Genomic DNA, 18234 nt, shown 5'->3' with positions numbered 1-18234 from the left:
CTTCAGCGATTAGACACTTTTTCTCTTTGTGCTAAGAAACGATTTACCACAGATTAAAAAAAAATAATACTGAATTCAAGAGGGGTCAAATGAAACACCTTATTTTGTATTTTTCTATTGCATAATTTTTACAAAATCTCTATGCTTGTGTCGAAGTGAACCTTATGCATGTTATACTTGTAAATGAAGTAAATACAACTGTGACAACAACGTATCTCTTTTTCTGATGCAACAACAAAGATACCTTTTGTAGTAAATTCTGTTTGAAAATATTTCTTTTGCATAAATGCCAGTTTAAAATATTGATCACATTTTGCATTACAGATCAAAAGTCTTACAACAAATGTAAACACTTCAAATAAAATAACACTTCTGATTAAACCCAGTGTCCATGTGGTTGTCTTGCAATTTAACCAGCCACATTTTATCAGTCCTTTTAATGTCAAAATTGTTCCACGTGTACTTCTTATTTGTAATTTTGAAGTTTTCAATAATAAATGCCTGACACCGTTTCTAAACTTGTCATAAGGGGATAAATATTCAGTAAATATATTTTAAATACAATTGTATAACTGCTAGAAAAAAAGTACTTCATGCTCATTTCCACTGTACAAAAATTAAACTGTTCAGAGCCAGCAGTACTTGAAAACATTTAGCAACAAACTGTTGAAAAACCTTGCTAACATATAACCAAATACAGTATATTAACAAGCACGCACACACACACACACACACACACATATACACACATTCACACACCCACATGCACACTGTTGATTTTTTATTTTTTTTACATTAAATATTTAAGACAGCTAAGGTTTTCATTCTGAACCAACCAATGTTTTTAAAACATCTACAGATTATTGTCAGGATTTTATCCGGACAGTTCATGAAAAAAGAACAGTGTTGGTTTGACAGTCAGCATAGTGCAGCATTGTCGACTAGCCATTAACTTTCATACATTTCAACATGATAACAAGAAGATGCAGGGAAATAAAGAGAGGTTTGTTCTGGACTGAGGCAAGAAGATCTACACAGATATAAAATGAAACAGTTAATCACATGACCAGATCTGAAAGTATCATGTCATCTGTCCAGTATCGTGTCCAACCTGCACGAGTATATTTTGAAGCCTAATTTAAATTTACGTCCTTGTCACGCAGTACTCCCAGAGTCAAACCTACTGCAGCACATCTGCTCTGAAGGACACAAAAGTGAAAACAGGGTGATTTTATGATTATAACAGTTTCTTTTTTTTAAGGAAGATGTTATCATAGTTTTATGGTAGCCAGTAGAAATGATCCTTAATTTATATAACAGTTGAACTAAGGTCTTTTGTTTGCTGATGATTGTGCTGATATGATGCTCATGCAAAAAGATAGTCAAAGCAAGTAATGAATCACTAAATTCTACTGAAGCTGAGGCGCTGATACATTTAGTTTTAAATATTTCTTTAAATTATTTATGCTTCTGCAGCTGCCATTTGATTCAACTGTAATCATTGTAACCTGTCATCATGACTATGCACTTTATCTGTAAACTTATCTGTTCATTGCAATTGTTGTTTTTTCTTAACTTATTGTCTGTAAGCTGTTTTAATCATGTACTATTTATCATGACGTGTGCTGCTGCCCTCTTGGCCAGGTCACCCTTGTGAAAGAGATCTTGATCTCAATGGGTTATAACCTGTTTAAACAAAATAAAGTAAAATAAAATAATGAGTCCATAAATGTCATGTAACCAGGCATCTTCTAATATCTGCTTGTACTGTAATGTTTCAACATAATAAGACACAAGATTTGAACCAATTATTCAGGACTCATGCTGCCTATATCTATGGATAAATCATTAACTGCGTGAAAGTGGCCTTATTCATGCAAACAAAAATATTTATAATATTATTTCAAAACACAGGATTACTTTGGAATTACATTCCTTCCTTCACCACGGTTTAGGTTCTCTTTTTCAATCAATCAATCAATCAATCTTTATTTGTATAGCGTCAATTCATAACAGGTGTTATCTCGAGACACTTTACAAAAAGCAGGTAAAGGACCTAACTGTTTGTCTGTTAACATTAACGAAAGAGCAGGTAACAAGACCATGCTCATTGTTATGTTTACAAAAGCAGGTAAAGGACCTGGGCAGCTTTTTAAATGTATCAGTTCAGCCTTGTAGATGTAAACATCTGATTAAACTAGTGATAACTAGCAGGAACTAATACAGTAGCCATAATTTAAGTAGCCATAAGTAGCCTTTCTCTGCCTTTGTCTATAAGAAATTTTAGCTTGTTATGGCCTATGGGTGATATATGAGAATAGTGAAAAATTGCATTTGGAGAACGTTTTCTTAATTGTGAGTCCTGGATTTCTTTGACTTAATCTCTGTTTTCAGTCTTTGAATGGAGGAAGGCTTTCTTCCATTATGAATGCTTTCTTTTATGATCCAAAGCTAGTTTAAAGACTTGTTACAAAGTACATATTGCACATGAAAAAATTGCAAAGTTTCAAGTCTGAATCCCAAACACCTCATGACACATGCATGCAGCTGCCCAAGAAAAAGCTTAATATAAAATACAAGTCAGAGCACAGTTTTGGAGTTATAATCACACTGTGGAGGCACATCTCTACACAGCAGCCTGTTGACAGATGAAATGGAATTTCTCTGTGTTTTTGAAGAAATAAATTATATAAATTTCAAAAAGCAAAGCTGGGGAGAGAAGTGTTAGACGATCTCAACTCCTTGAGTCTGCAGTGAAAAATCCGCTGGAGGTTTAGTCCTGGCAGTGTGTGAAACAGGAAATGCTGTTCGGCTTGCAAATGTCCCTGCTTAACCTCTGCTTTAAATGCAGGAATGGTAACATAGGATTTGAAGAAAGAGGTTTTGATTCAGGCCTTAAACAACGTTGTCCCTGACTTTGCTTTGAGGGCTTAGAAAGCAAGTGGCAAGACATGTTTTTTCTTTCTCTTTCCCTTCAAATTGTCAATACGAAGGACAGTCTTGACTCCTCCGTCGTCGTTTAGTGCCCACTTCACCATTCATGCTGCTCCTCAAGCTCTCGTCCCGCCTCCTCTTCGTCTTCCCAGTCTGTGGAGCAAAGATGAAGAACAAATGACTCAGGCAGTCTAAAATAAATCAACGTTGACAAAATGGTTGAAGGAGAAGGACAGATTCGACAATGTTAAGTTTGTGAGAAGGAGCCTCCTTATACAACAAATCCATTCTGATCTGTTTAAATTAAATTATTGAAAAACATTTAATTAAAGAAATGTTGTGTTGTTTCTATTACTCTGTGTTCATTTTCCTTTTTTTTAACAGTACATAATGTGAACAAATGGAAAAAAATAAACAATTCCATAAGTGAACACTAGAGGTCAGCACCACACTGAAGAAAGCATGATGACAAAATGAATTTCAGGGTCGATTAACAAGGTAAAATGTATCTGCAACATTCCTATAAATAACACGTGTCATGTCATAAACTGTAATAAAAAAAAATAACCCCGCCATGAAAAGTATAAAAGGATTTTTAGGCCTTGAAAGGGATGGATCTTTACTGCATAATATCTCACTATGGTTCCAATGGTTGACTGTAAGTTTATTAAGTGATTTAAACATTTTATGTTGTTAATCCCATATTATAAACAGTTCTTTTCATTTTCCTCTATAAAAATAAATGAAAAGCTATATATCAAAGGAGGTTTTCATTTTTATTTTCCTTTGAAATGTATTATTTAAATATTGTTCGCTTTTGTCTTTGAAATACAAATAACACCCCTTTGCAAGCTTTTCTAAATCTGGAAATGAAGTGATGAGAGCAATCAAATCATATTGTTCTTAAAGTTAAAATTATTTGATCTCCCTTATTAAAGTTATTGCATTTCACAGAATAACTGAAAAAAAAAAATAATAATAAAAGAGAAGTCATGCCGACTGTTTGTCTTTTGGCCAAGAACAGTGAGTTAACAGACCTTGGCATCGTGTTCTGCAAATTTCTGGAACATGTTGGCGTAGGTTTTCTTGTCCTGCTCATGATGTTCCTTAATCTTGCTTTGGCAGATGGAAATCTGAGCACGAGCTGCGCGGTTTGAGGGGTTGACTTGGAGGACTTGCTGAAAGTCTACCACGGCCAGGCTGAACTCGTTACGAAGGAGGCGGGCTTCCCCACGACGGTACAAAGCCTTCTCGTTGTTTTCATCCAGCTCTATTACCTAAACACAAACAAAGTCATAGGTTTAGGTATCCAGGACCTCAAGTAGCTACATAGACACCACGTAGGGAAATAAAAGTGTTTGTAAATTGGCAGTCTCACTTTGTTGCAGTTCTCCACCACCTGTGAGAACTCTTTTATCCGCAGGAAACAAAGTGCTAAATTGAGGTGAGATGTCAGGAGAAAGTCCTGTATCCTCTTCTGCTGCTCGATCCCAGTACCACACTCCATTTCTAGCCAGGAAATAATGCGCTGATACTGGATGACTGCCTGCTGATACCGCCCGGACTAATAAAGGAGAGAAAACACCATTAAATTACATATCCAAAAGAATGTCATTAAAATGAAGGACTGCAGTGGGAGTGTACCTTAAAATAATGATTCCCTTTATGCTTCACCTCAGAAGCCAAACTCAGCTTTTCATTCAAGTCCATTTCCCAGGATTCTTTCGCCTAGTGAAAAGACAAGCAACGTCACTGATCGTAAGTGAACACTGGCTGATGTGTTTAGAGTCGTCCGCTGCATTTCTCAACATCATTGTGAAGGACATCATGAACTTTGCTCAGAGTGCACTTGCATGTGTTTGTCTTACATGGGAAAGTGAAGCAAAACCACATTTAAACCACAAAAAGAATAATGCCATGTAGAACCTCATTTCAAACACAAAAAGCATCAGGCAGGGCTTACCCTCTTAAAGTCTTTGAGGGTTACTTCGTATACAATTTCTTTGTCTGGTCCAATTTTGTACTCTGGTTTGCCTTCGCTTCCAAAGCCATACCTACGAGAAACACACAGACACCAAACACTTCAGAGGATGAGCAAGAGGATATTATTTATATATTGAAAGAAATAGACAAAAATAGACATTCCTGTTAATCATTCATAGTAATATGATTTTACCCCCCTCATCATAAAGCAAAGTGGTACAGAGCTAAATGTATTGACATTATCTATTTCTAAATAAAACTCCTGCCAATGGGGATATTTCTCTACCTTTTAGATATGAACAAATCTCTGTTTTTACAAATATTCCAGATCATTCCGCAAAGGAAAACTTTTAATGTCCTTTAATCATGAAGGTTGTTGAGGAACATTGGAAATAAATGATACAGCTGGTTTCAATACTTCCCTTTCTTTAATAGCTATTGTGAATCTGTACTTTAATGATTTTGAAATAAAAAAGAGCCTATTTGTGCAGAAGAATAATTGGTTTGTTTTTTTTTTATCTTCAATGGAGAAATGTCTATCCATTAAAAACATCACTGTGAGACATTTGAAAAAACGTTCTGCTTTTTGCAAAAGAAACGAGATGATGTAGCAGAGTTTTTGGTGAAGAGCTGAAGTGAAAGAATAATCTTACATGAATATTAGAGAAACATTAAAAAAGGTACAGATTCATTTGGTTTTTAGTTAGAGAAGAATTTAATCTATTTGTCCATCCCTCTATATTATGTGTTTGTGGCTTTAGACTCTAATTTCAGCTGATTTGTCTTGGCAGTTGTCTCTCTATTGGCATTAACTCGCCGTTTGAATTGTACAATAAGCGTGATGTGGATTGTGAGTATTTTGCTTTGGCCTGAGGAGCTGGTGGGGAGGGTTGGTGTGGGCTGAGTTACAGGAAAGATATCATGTGGTTTGGGCAGTACATTGTGTTCTCCTCGTTTTTATAATCCCTATTTCTCTCTTCTCTCTAAATGTATTTACTTTAAGAAAATAGTCTGAGTAATCAGCAGACGTTGAAATTTTCGTTTTCTTTGTGCTATTTGTTTTTTTGTTTTTTTTCAATTTTGTAAAGGTTTAAGAACAACAATGCATTGCATATTGAAGAGCTAAATGCAATTTACATCAAACGTTTGTGTTTCTTCTTTTTATAGACGTCTGACTTCCCCAACAGACAAACATCACTTTTACATTTCTGTACAATATGTTTAACATTAAACGTTGTGCACAAATACACAAGTATTTTACCAACACTGTATAAAGATTGCCATCTTTTCTTTTTGGTTGTATTAAGGTGACACCACCTCTGACCCCTTACTGGTACTGTATGTGCAAAATATATCATAGAAATAGTGGATGAAACAGCACTGACACGTATGAGTAATGAATCTTTTTTTCTTTTTACTTTGAATGTCAAAGAAATCTAAGATCAATATTTCTGCAACATTGCTAAAATACTAGATCTGACTTTTAGTGGCTATTGTATTGATCGACTGAAACTTAAATTAAGCTTTTTTTCTATCTCCCAAAAACTAAAAGTCCCTGGGGACATAATTGACTCAATTGCTTTAAAAAAAGAAGAAGAAGAAGAAGAAGAAAGAAACACAGGAGGATGCAGCATGAGCATTTAGCCAAAAAACCCACAAAGTAATCCCACATCCAAAGTAGTAATTGACTGTACTGAGCAGAGGAAGTATCACAGAAAACATTTGAAGTGTGTTCTGTTTCTTACTTTGGTTGTAAATAAAGTAGGCAGCACTCTCCTTTCTGCATCTTGTCCATGGCTCGATCCACGCCGAGAGGGACACCTTTGTCTTCAGCCTCACCCACAATGAAGCCGACGTCTCTGCAGTCAAACAACCGGCCGCCACAGCTTCCCTCCAGATGCACTACAACACACAAAAAAAACATACAAATAAACATTGAGTGGCACCTTTTCATAGACATTTTACATTACCAATGGGAAAAAAACGGTTCTTTACCGTTAACACTAGCTCCATCATTTGGATTAGTGTACCCGTCTCCTTTGACTTTTATTCTCCTCAGAATGCCGCCGTCATCCGTAAGCGTCTCTCCTTCAAACTTGAGCAGCTCCATCTGTTTGGTAGCAAACATTTAATCATTGCAAGACACAAACAGGGAATATAAAGCATCATACAAAATTACAGCTCTGCTGAACTTGGAGTGAGGTGCTTTAGTAGGTGTGGGAGGAGACAGCAGAACATAACGAAAAACAAGTAGGAGTCATAGAAAAACAAGTAGAAAATGAGAAATAACGACTATAAAAGAAACAGGAACGCTAGACTTACTGTATCATAGAACTTCATACCTCTTTTAGGTAAAAAGACACAAGATGGATCAATCGCCTAAGTCGAATAAGCAGACTCAGCTACTCTCAGCAACTTTTAACCTGTTCTTTCACTTCTTTCAGTTTTAGCCTCTGTGCAAGGGCCTGCACTCTGACCACTAGGATACTTGTGCCCCAGAGGCTTTTAATTAAATGTACTGCTTTATGACTGTGGGAAGAGGTCTTTATGGTTTACATAAAAAAATTAAAAAATTACCCTCCACCACATATTCAAGTCACCAATTAAGCATTTTGAAATGATTTAACATTTTATCGACTTTACTCGACAATTTGGTCAAACAGATCTAAGTTCTGGCTGTTGACTAATCCAATAATTATCAATGATTGCTTCCCAATAGTTTTATTCATGTTACTGCTTAGAAATGTACAGAAGATAAAGTTGTATACTGCAATTTAAAGAAGTTAGAAACTAGATAAAAAGGTAAAATATGAAACATCTGACAATTGGACACTTGGTAACACCTGTCTGAGTTATGTTGGCTAGTTATACAGACGGAGCATCAACTCAGGAGAAAAAGTACTTTTTAGGACTCAGTGTGTATCCAAGGGATGAAAATTGTAAAGCAGGGCAGTTTGTTAAATCTAGTGGGAATAGTGCAATAATGATCATTGATTATAGTGGACAGAGAAACCCTGAATTTTATCCCTGCTGTGCTTAAAAGCGAGAGGACTGAATATTCTGGCTGCTCAGCTGAGAGGGATTAAAATAGCCAGTTAATTTCATAACCAGAGAGCTACGTCTACAGAGACTGACACTTGCTCTTAAATTATCAGGGTCCCATGGTGTGAAGTAGCACATACGGCAGCATCGTTGTTGCATACCTACCTCAAACACTACCGGAGAGTTGGAAGGAATCTTCTCGGGGTTGCCGGCGGTGCCGTAAGCGTATTCAGGTTTACATAGTAACGTGCACATCTCTCCTCTGTGCATAGACAACACACCAACATCCCAGGCCTTCAGAACTTGTCCTGTGAGGAAGTGAAGCAAACAAGAAAGCTATCTTCACAAGTGTTGTCATTAAAACATTACATTGAATATTTAGACATAATGATGATAATTTAACGTTGCAGTTCTTAGAATTTTTGGAATGACACAAATAACGCAAACAGATCTTTTAAATAGGAAGCTGTGTAGGGAGATTGTTGTCTCAGCAAAAAGTGACACAGCTAGCCAGGCTATGTTGAAAGAAATGAACATTCTTCGAACAGCGGACAATTAAGGGACATGTAAAATTTAACTTGTGGACTTTGTAGAAAAACTATGTGCAATAACCTCACACTGAGTTTATTTTACAGGTTCCTTTTCAGTTCCAGGAAGTTATTGCTCCCAGGCAAGAAATATTCGAGAACATTAACACATAATTCCCCTATAAAACACAAGGTTGTTGTTTTTACACTCTAATTTTGGTACCGATTACACAAACAAGCGAGAACATTATTTGGCAGCTTTAGAGTTGCTGCTGGGTGGATTCTGCCCTGACGTACCGTTTACCCCTCCCCCATTTTCGTTAACTGTCCACAAGCTATTGCTTCATATTTAATGGACATGAGAAAGGCCTCAATTGTCTAACTCTTAAACTCTATAAACAAACTCTGATTATCCTATGAAGTCAGAATAGATAGTCAAGGGACAAGATATTTGGTGTCGGAAATATTCAGTTTGTCGTCCAAGCAATGTTGCAGCTAACATTCAGTGGCCTTTGGCCATATTTAGGAAACCATGCAGCTAAAGAGGAGAAATAGGCTGTTAAACAATCCCCAAGCCTATGAACTATTATCTAACGATGATTGAACTTTACATTAACTGATTAAAACAGACATATCCGTTCAGCTATTAATCCTAGTTTAAACACTGTCTGTCAATGCAAAATCCAGTCTCCTTAATTTAGTTGCCAGTTAGACACGTTGAGCAGTGGAGGAGTCTGGGTGAATCGGCCTTAATTTTGTTAATCGCCCATCTTTCTACAAAGGACGATTTAAGGAATTGGTTGTTGCTCCCACAGGCAACGTCGTCGTATCTTGTTCAGACCATAAGTAAGGGGTTCAAAGATTTCTCATGTTGAAATTCAACAACTAATTTGAGCATACCTTCACAAATTTGAACTATTTCTTGAAGAAACGGATAACACTGGCAATGTTTGGCAGAAATGTATAACTACCTTTGCCCACATTGAAGCAGAAAGGTTCTTTGCGTTCTCGACTGCAGTCAAACTTCTTCCCATTCAGAAGCTTCCCAGTGTAGTGAACAGTCACTCTGTCGCCGATCATCGGCCGGTCTCCATCCAGCCCCTGACGCTTCACGACCTAAAGACACAAAGACGAGCTTCAAATTAGACTGAGAAACCTCTTTTGTCAGTCAATAGAAATAGGATAGGAAGCAGCAAAATAAGGATAATGAATATGTATCATGTTGGAACAACAAGCCCTACTTGTGCTTAACCGCCTACAGTAAAAAGAAAAAAATCTTTAAAGCAATGACGATAAATACCTTGATAACGCCTTGGTCTTTGTTTGCTGTTACATCAATACCCTTTGAAGCAAACACAGCTGTGGCCGAATGGCCTTCCATAGGTAGATCCTGATCAGTGGTCATTTCTGCATGTGGGCATCACAGAGTAACACTAAAAAAATAAAAAAAACACACAAGCCTAAATGTTAGCATGATGAATACCCTTTTCACTGTAAAGAGAACAAAGAAAAATTGTGCACGACATACAGTAAATCCAGTTTGTAAAGCAGAACAGCAAAATGACCTCCTTCAATAGAACTTAAGTATACAAGATCCTCGTAATCCAACCGGTAAACATGATCCTCAATGCTCAAAAGTATGATAAAGGCAGCAACCTTCCTCTTACGTCACTCATTTTATTTGCAGCAGCCCTCCTCTTACTTCACTCATTTTATTTGTGACACACGCCGCATTAACCAAAGTACAGTATGTTCCTGACTATTTGTTTATCCCTTTTTGTGCTCGTTGTCTACTCATAAAAAAACGTCCTTTTTTTCTTTTTTTAAATATGCAGTACAGCTTAACCTTAACCAAGAATTTTCACTGTTAATTGTATAATGAGTATCTGAACATGAGTCTTCTTCCCCTGTTGCACAGGAAAAGTGTGGGCTGATAATGATGCTGCGTCATTACAGTCACGTAATCTCTCCCTGTGTTTTTGATAAAGCAGGTAAGAACATTGAAGTTGACATTATTTCATTATTACAGATTGATTCAGGGTAACACTGATAACCAACCAGGATATGAGGCTATAGATTGTCTGGTTTTTGGTGGTAGTGTTAATAAAGCTCAAAATATGCTTATTCTACATCTTTTAGGCTGAGTAAATGTCAGAAGTATTCTGTATTTAAAACAGTCGACTTAGCCATCATTTCTACTTAGCTCCTGATCCCTTCTTTATACGTTTTTTTTTTTTTTTTTTTTTATTAAAGCACCAACTGTCAATCCCAAACGCAGCACAAAGTATTCCTACTTTTATATCATCGATATCAAAGTATTATGTAAAGAAAACCAATAGCCTCTTTAAATATTTTGGCTTTTGCCCTTTTCATTCCTCAGTGGTTTTTGTAATCTAGCTTTCTTTTTAAGTAATTTAATTTTTACTGAGATAGGGTGATCTCTTTTTGTCTTTCATAAATACAATGCCGCAACAACACATTTTTTTTTTTTATCACTGATGCACCTGTTTACATCGAAGTAGCAGACTGCACACTTATTGCAAGCTTTTGGGTTTGAACAGCTTGAGTTTAGGCACAAACACATTGACAGGCCCATGTCCAGCTTCAACAGACAGACAACAAGACAGACAGATAGCTAGGAAGCTAATGCTAACGCTGTCTCACACCTCTGTAATTGTCAGAATAGCACTTGCAGCGTTGCCAAACTAGTAAAACGGTAATGACCTGTTGGTGTTCCAGCAGCTAAATGTTGCCTCTCTTATCACTGCTGCGTTCCACGTGCTGTAACCACCTCAATACAAATAGCTGCAGGCTGGTTCAGGCCGCTCTGGCACCATAATCTTGACATTGTTTGAAGACAATGAATATGCTAATTAGCGATGTTAAGCATGTGTGCAACCACACTCTATTTGGCGATTATTATCACACAAAACTGCTGAGTTGTTAACACTTGTTTGAATAGCAGCAGCTCACAGCTGTTCTGTGTTGTGGTGTTACTAATGTGAGGACTTTTTGCCCGGGTTGTGAAGTTACTGTTGCAAATAAAAATGTACCATCCACATTGAGAGAAGTTATGCTGACCAGACCAGCAAGACGTTTCAGCTGGTCACAATTCACAACACTATCAAATGCTCCTTTACGCTTAATAATAAGTGTTAACAAAGGCAGAGAGATATTTCATTATAAAATATTGAGTGAATGCAAAGAGAAGACATATAAAATACCGTTTTAAGTGTTGACTGACAACTTCAGCTTGGTCAAAAGTATGCCAAAAAGGTAGCGTTGTATAAAAGGCTATGCTTGTGTTGTCTCTGTTGAAAAGACTACTTGAATATAGATAAGACATGATCTCAATGATGATGGAATCAAAGCTCTTAGTTATCAATCATGACTGTAACTCTAAGTCGTCTTGTAAATTCAATGCACTTGTTATGTGCACTTATTATATTATGCAACAGTAGATAAGGTTTGCTGCAGAGAGATTATGTACATTTTGACAGAGGAATCCAATTTCAAAAACATATTTAAATGATTCCAATCCACATGACTAGTTGTATTTGTTTTTTAAGCGTTTAAGTACAAGATCAATGCGAAGCTAATTCGACATTTCCACTTGTCCGAGGATACAAAATTTGCTTGAGGGCATTATGAGAGTACATAACGGTTGCTCTCATTCCCTGTGCACATTTTCCAGATTTTTCCACCACTTATCCTCTCTTTACTATTAAGGACATCCCACATTGCCGTTGATGATCAAATGTCTGGACATCCTGCTGTGGTGACTGAGTTCCTAGAGAGTCAGTTAGTATGACAATTAAGTCACAGAGCTCTGCCCAATGAGGAAGAAGCACAACGTGCTTGCTGTTGATGGAAATTTGAACTTGTTTTTTTCAACTGAGAAAGACCAGTCACCATAATCTTTATGCTTTGATCCAAAAGGTAAATCCCATAAAGTCTCAACGCTATCTGGACAATTCATTTTCCTCCTGCAATTTTGCATCACTCCCAGGGATCAAGTGTTCGTTTCCTGGAACTCTCCAACAGGAGTACGGGACAAAATGTCCATCTTCTCTGCAACATCTTGTCTGATGTCTTTTCAATTTCAGAGTTGTCATTTTTAGATGTCACTTGTAACGTTTGTGCGTGTGTGTGTGTGTGTGTGTGTGTGTGTGTGTGTGTGTGTGTGTGTGTTTCTGAACACAATGTTCCCTCTATTCCATACACAGTTCCCCGCTGGCAGAGCCTACTGGTGTTCACCACTCTGAGACCCCCTCACATACAACACAGCTTCAATTTTTGAGGGAAAGGAAGAGGATACCAATCATTCAATCTTAATGACAAAGTCTTTATATTTAAATTAACACACATTTTGAATATAAACAAGTGGATTTATGGTAATCACCAATGTATCTCACATAGGCCTAATAAAAAGTTAATCATTTAATTTGAGGTGAAACGTTCACTTTTCCTTTTTAACTTTATTTGTTATATCTGTGAAGCACTGAACAGTTAAAACAAGTGTAAACAGTGTGGACAAAGATAAAACGCCATGTAGGCGCCATGTACTAAACTCAGAGACCCTACACAGGAATGCAGGAACAGATCACAATGAGGCAATGACCACATCCACAGACGCACACGGTGCATCTGTACATTCTGTCTCACATCCGTGTTCTGCTGCTGATTCATACTGTATAAGAACATGTAAGCACACTCTGTCCTTCTTTTCACCTTTTTTTTTTTTTACAGACAAATAAAGTCTTTAAGGTCAGCTGTTTTTGGAGATGTCTCTATGATGGATTATAAGCCTTGGCGCTTTTAATGACAAGTTTTTTTTTGTTTGTTTTCTTTATGAGGCAATAACTAGCCATCCATTAGTTATGAAACAATTTGAAGTTAGCTTACCAGAGCAAGACATCATTTATATTTTTCACATCGTTAATATCTGATTTTTTTTTCAGTGTCCACGTAAGCAGACCTAAATTGCACAACCTCCTCCAAATCTAAATACATGTATGATGACACCTGTATTTTTAAAGTTATTATAGTCTATCATTATACCCTGTAATATGCCGTTTTGTTCCAAATTGATATGAATCAGCTTAGAATCAACACAAATTTGTGATAATTCTTCTCACAAACAGGGTTAGCCAACCTGTAATTTAATGAGATATACACCTGAGGTTAAAGGGATTCTGCTTGTAAACTGTTGTCTCCATCCATCTTCACAAGAAACAGCCAAGTGTCACATTAACACACACACACACACACACACACACACTCACCTATAAACACACAAACATGGGGATTGTTATCAGTCCTTATTTACCAGAATACACTTGGATACAGCTGAGTCCAACCTCAATTGGCCCCACTGAGTAAATAATCTAACAATCCATCCTAGAACATCTAATTATGCCTGTCAGACCATCCCCAATAGGACATGATCGTTTTTTTATCCTTTAGGATATTAGGAAGCTTCAACTCAAATTTTACAGTGTTGGCTATAACAAGTGTCCTTTTAACATGAAAAGAGAGCATTAGAAAGCCATGTCTTTCATCTACTGCTTAATTAAGTCTACTTGCAGTTGCGTAGTATAAGAGATGTGACAAATATCTTAAATCAGGATTCACAATACCTTGGGACCTTGAGATCCTTTTTTAAAAGGTTTTTTCCAACAACAACAAAAAACTGCCGGTGACCGTCAGGAAATCCTGTCGGTAGACTTTAAATCGCGTCGTATTCCTCCTAATTCAAGCTCACCCTCTCATCTCGTCTCATCCAGGGTACTAAATGTTCTGCCCATGTGGATACTATGTAGCGCTGTTCTTGTCGGGGGGTTTTTTTCTCACTTCCCGTTATCCCTTATCCCCTCTGCTGACGACAAACGTGCCGGTGCAGTAGCCACATGGATCTCAGACTTAGAAATGACACTTGCGAGAGAGAGGCAGAAAAAAATAAAAGAGAGAGAGAGGGGGAGAGAGAGAGAGAGAGAGAGAGAGAGAGAGAGAGAGAGAGAGAGAGAGAGAGAGAGAGAATAGAGTAGAGTTGTGGGAGGGTGTTTAGTGTAAAATGAAGGGGCAGGTCTTGGAAAGCAGCCACAAAGTAACACAATGTTCCGGCTGTACTGTAGCTGTACTGCTGCCGCTGCTGACGAGAACACTGTGTTCCAATAGACACCCTGACCTGTAACCCGTTCCGTGCCGAGCCTGGCTGGGAACAGGCTGTACCGCAGCAGGCTGTTCTCTCCGCTCAGCTGACAACACGTATCATCAACACTGCCATGTGTACTAGCCCAGTTGTATCCCGTCTGCTTGCGAAGTGTAAGCACCGCAATAAAAAGCACACTCTGCCCCGATAAGACGCGCGCTGAGACGGATTACAGTCGCTTCGAGGGACGGTAAAAACAAAAACCCGTTGTGGATTGCTTGAGATTTTTACGACGTATTTTTAAACACTTTAACTTATTCGACGTACTGAATTTTCCACACATTAAGCTTCGAAGCTAACTATTTAATCTATGGTTTACTGGGTTTCTTCTGTTTTTTTTTCTCTGTGGACTTTGAGGTTCATTTTGACCTAAACACGATTTACATTAGGGGTTTTGGGATTATTATTATTTTATGTTTTATATAAAATACATTATTTTTTATTTAGGCTACAATATGCTTACTTTATATATGTGTTGTCTTTTTTATTTGACTTATAGCATTTAAACTAATGTTTAGTCATTTAGCCTATTAAATTGTACTATTAAATGAAATATACTGATGACAAAAAGGCAATATTAGCCCATGTAAATATTGTCACTGAGTAAACTAAGTGAAGGCTACACATGAAAGGAATTTGAATCTGGTTTCAATTTGCTGTTAATGTAAACACACTGTTCCAAGAACAATTTCCAGGCAGACAGAAATAGACATACAGCTTAAAACAGGGACAAGAAAGCCAAACAAAGAATGGCAAAAATAAACATAGAACTATGAAGAACAGACCGATAGAAAGAGAGTGCTGAGAGTATTAGCAGGCTATTGTATTTGTAGCCGATGTAATATATTATTCTTGGCCTGTATGGGGTTGCTTACAATAGGCTTGCACGTATAGCCTACAATAAAGTAATTCATAAAAAGTCTGTTTTAGAATCAGTTATGATGTTATATATTAGAAAAAAATAACTAAAATATGCATTAAATATAATTTATTTGTTCATTTTAAAGAATGTTTTTGTGAAGATACAATCAAGGGCTATACAGTGTCATTTAGTAAGTAATCTTTCACTGGTCTACTTTATCACCTACCTGAAATATTCTTAAGATGACTTTCTCTCTGGACTGAATTCAGGTAGGCTACAGGTGTGTTCATGACCCTTATTATAACTGCCTATCTACAATAAATGTTGGCCCACCACAAGCATTAAAAGCTATAGCTCAATATTACTCTGTGTAACATGCGGTAAGACATGACATCAGCTGTATTGTTTAGGATATTAAACACATTTTAATTTTCACAGCTAACAGTTTGCATTTAGCTTAGACTTTTTAACGATAACCACACTGACTGACAACACTCTGTCTGCAATTCTGGCCCATGTTGCTTTATTAAATGAGAGTATACCTTCTTCTCACTTGCATATATTATACTAAGAAATCATTATGATCAGATACATTTAGTAACTTCATTACCTGTACATTTTTTTTGCGAGTAAACACTTCAGCCTATGGAAATACATCTCCAAGACTCTCTATCTATGTCTGCATGTGTAACACATACAGCATACAATATGGTTAATATTGTAAATAAATAAAAATGAGGTCATGTTTAATCACTGAAATAATGCCACTTGGTTTGGTATTTAAAAAAAAGGCATTTGGATAATCTAAAGTTAGCTAGTTACCTTCCTTATTCACATTCTGCATGCAACTTGGTGTATAGTTAACCATCCAGCAGCCCAAACTGCCAACTCTTAAGTTTTATTCTTTTCAGTATTATCTGACATCTCTACTCATTGTATTACTTTATAGCTACTACAGTGGCCACTGCTAATTTATTTATAAAAGTATTGGCCGTAATTATCTTGAGAACAATTGACCTATAGCATATCACCTCATGCTTTCTGAACAGCATGTGTCTCTGCAGACAGATTTGAAATAAGTACATTTGTTCCTTTCCACCAAGTTTTTTTTCAGATCGTGATCTATAACTGTCGAGGAATCTTGTAACTTTTACCATTTCCTCAATGTTCTATAAACATTTAGACTTCCCAGAGATAGTCTTGAGTTTGTTCAACATAAACCTCCAGGGCAGTGCACAAATAGAGGTTAAAGGTCACAGAAAGTCCAACCAAACAAAAAACCATTGAAGAAACATTCCGGGAATGATTCCTGTGTGCCATATGTGCCAAAGTATGTTAGCGCGGTTCCAGTTGTGTAACCTGTCTTTTATCACTCTAGTTCTAGTTTAATACATCATCTTTTATAAGCTCTTGTTTTGAAAGTCAAATATTCTGCAATGAAAATAGGTATTCTGCTCAAGAGAAAAAATAATGTTGTCTATCTACTCTTCCCACATCACCCATAACCGTTTCTGTGGGTTTTTAATTTTACCAGTAAAACTGCTCACTGGCATGTACACACTTTTCACCACATGGGATCAAATCAATTACCCATGCAAACAGTGGGTTGTTAGCATTAGATCTCTGTGTGATCATTTGTTTTACACACTAACACTAATAAAAGGTGGTTTACATTGGAAATCTGACTTTTCAAACTCATGCATTTATGCAGCATGCTCCTCTGATGCCTCTCTTTACAGACTTGGGACATTTTACTTTGAATAAAGGTGACACTGCATTAGACTTATAGGGTGATTTAATTTTGCAGCTCTTGTGCTAGAATAACAACTTTTTTTAATGGTTGCATAGTTGAGATGTTTAAGGAATAAAAATCAACAATTTCAGACTAAACTGAAGTAGTATACTTCAGGAAGCATCTGGAATTCCCATAAAAGTTGTAAAAGACTTTTATGGCTTTATGCTTGAGCTGGCTGCTGATACTACATCATTATATACAGACAGGATGTTTGCGCTACAGCGAATCAGTGGTGGGTGGTTATTTATGTCTATCATTTTTTGTATTAAATCTAAAGAAAGAGCTCAAATAATTTTGTTTGGTGGTGTATCTGAAAGAAAGTAAACTGAACAGATTAATTCATGTAAGAAAGTTTATTTCTTATTGTCTGAGCTTTTGGCACCCATGGAGTTAAAAGTTTATTGCAGGTTTGTGGAGGGTGAATCCTGCAGTCAGAGGTGGTGAGGACACTGTCTGACCACACACTGCTGGAAAACAGCCAGTTAGCTATTGAAGGGAACACGATGATCCTGTTAATTACAAAGGTGACATAACAGGAGTGAACCTGATTCTGCAAACCCACAGGGACATTGTCAACTGGCTAAGTAATCTTCTGCACAATCAGTCATCGGAAGAAAGTAGGCTTCACACGTACTCTCCAGTCAGTACATTTAATTCACGGGGAGACGGGGGGGGCTGCATAACAGAGTGACTGTGGACTGTGAACTAATAACACAGCCAGCCCACATCATGCACTACAACCCACCTGAAGTTCTAGACACTATATTCTTATGCTTTTTACATTCTCATGACAGTTAACTACCGCTCAGGCGGGGATTTGTTTGTTTTCTCAGTCTTCGTCTGTTCTGTGCTGTCCTTGTAGCTTTTTTGGCAAGTTCCC

General features: G+C 37.0%; 1 protein-coding gene across 2 annotated transcripts; it reads right to left on the bottom strand.

Annotated features, from left to right (window-relative positions):
• Positions 1 to 85: 85 nt before the first annotated feature.
• Positions 86 to 14443, bottom strand: fkbp5 (FKBP prolyl isomerase 5). 2 transcript variants are annotated; one of them, XM_079341333.1, is made up of 11 exons: positions 14126 to 14443; positions 9787 to 9919; positions 9458 to 9602; positions 8125 to 8267; positions 6913 to 7027; positions 6663 to 6819; positions 4898 to 4988; positions 4579 to 4662; positions 4313 to 4498; positions 3972 to 4211; positions 86 to 3087 (listed from the first exon to the last, which is right to left on the bottom strand). In XM_079341333.1, the coding sequence occupies exons 2-11, from the start codon at positions 9889 to 9891 to the stop codon at positions 2983 to 2985; spliced, it is 1371 nt and encodes a 456-aa protein (XP_079197459.1). In that variant the 5' UTR covers positions 9892 to 9919; positions 14126 to 14443; the 3' UTR covers positions 86 to 2982. The 2 variants fall into 2 exon arrangements, with proteins under 2 accessions (XP_079197459.1, XP_079197460.1); XM_079341334.1 differs by having other exon boundaries at positions 14251 to 14443.
• Between the last annotated feature and the right edge of the window lie 3791 nt (positions 14444 to 18234).

Source organism: Symphodus melops, assembly GCF_947650265.1.
Source record: "Symphodus melops genome assembly, chromosome: 4".
Taxonomy (NCBI): Eukaryota; Metazoa; Chordata; class Actinopteri; order Labriformes; family Labridae; genus Symphodus; species Symphodus melops.
Note: the sequence above shows the minus strand (reverse complement) of the source record. Positions and strands in the feature narration are given on the sequence as shown.

What these genes read in the sequence shown, in the direction of transcription:
- fkbp5 (XM_079341333.1), bottom strand. Translation starts at nt 9,891, where the DNA reads ATGACCACTGATCAGGATCTACCTATGGAAGGCCATTCGGCCACAGCT. An exon ending in CTACTTTATTTACAACCAAA is followed by an intron (nt 4,989 to 6,662) that starts GTAAGAAACAGA and finishes TGTTTCTCGTAG; the next exon opens with GTATGGCTTTGGAAGCGAAG. An exon ending in TTGCAGAACACGATGCCAAG is followed by an intron (nt 3,088 to 3,971) that starts GTCTGTTAACTC and finishes TTTGCTCCACAG; the next exon opens with ACTGGGAAGACGAAGAGGAG.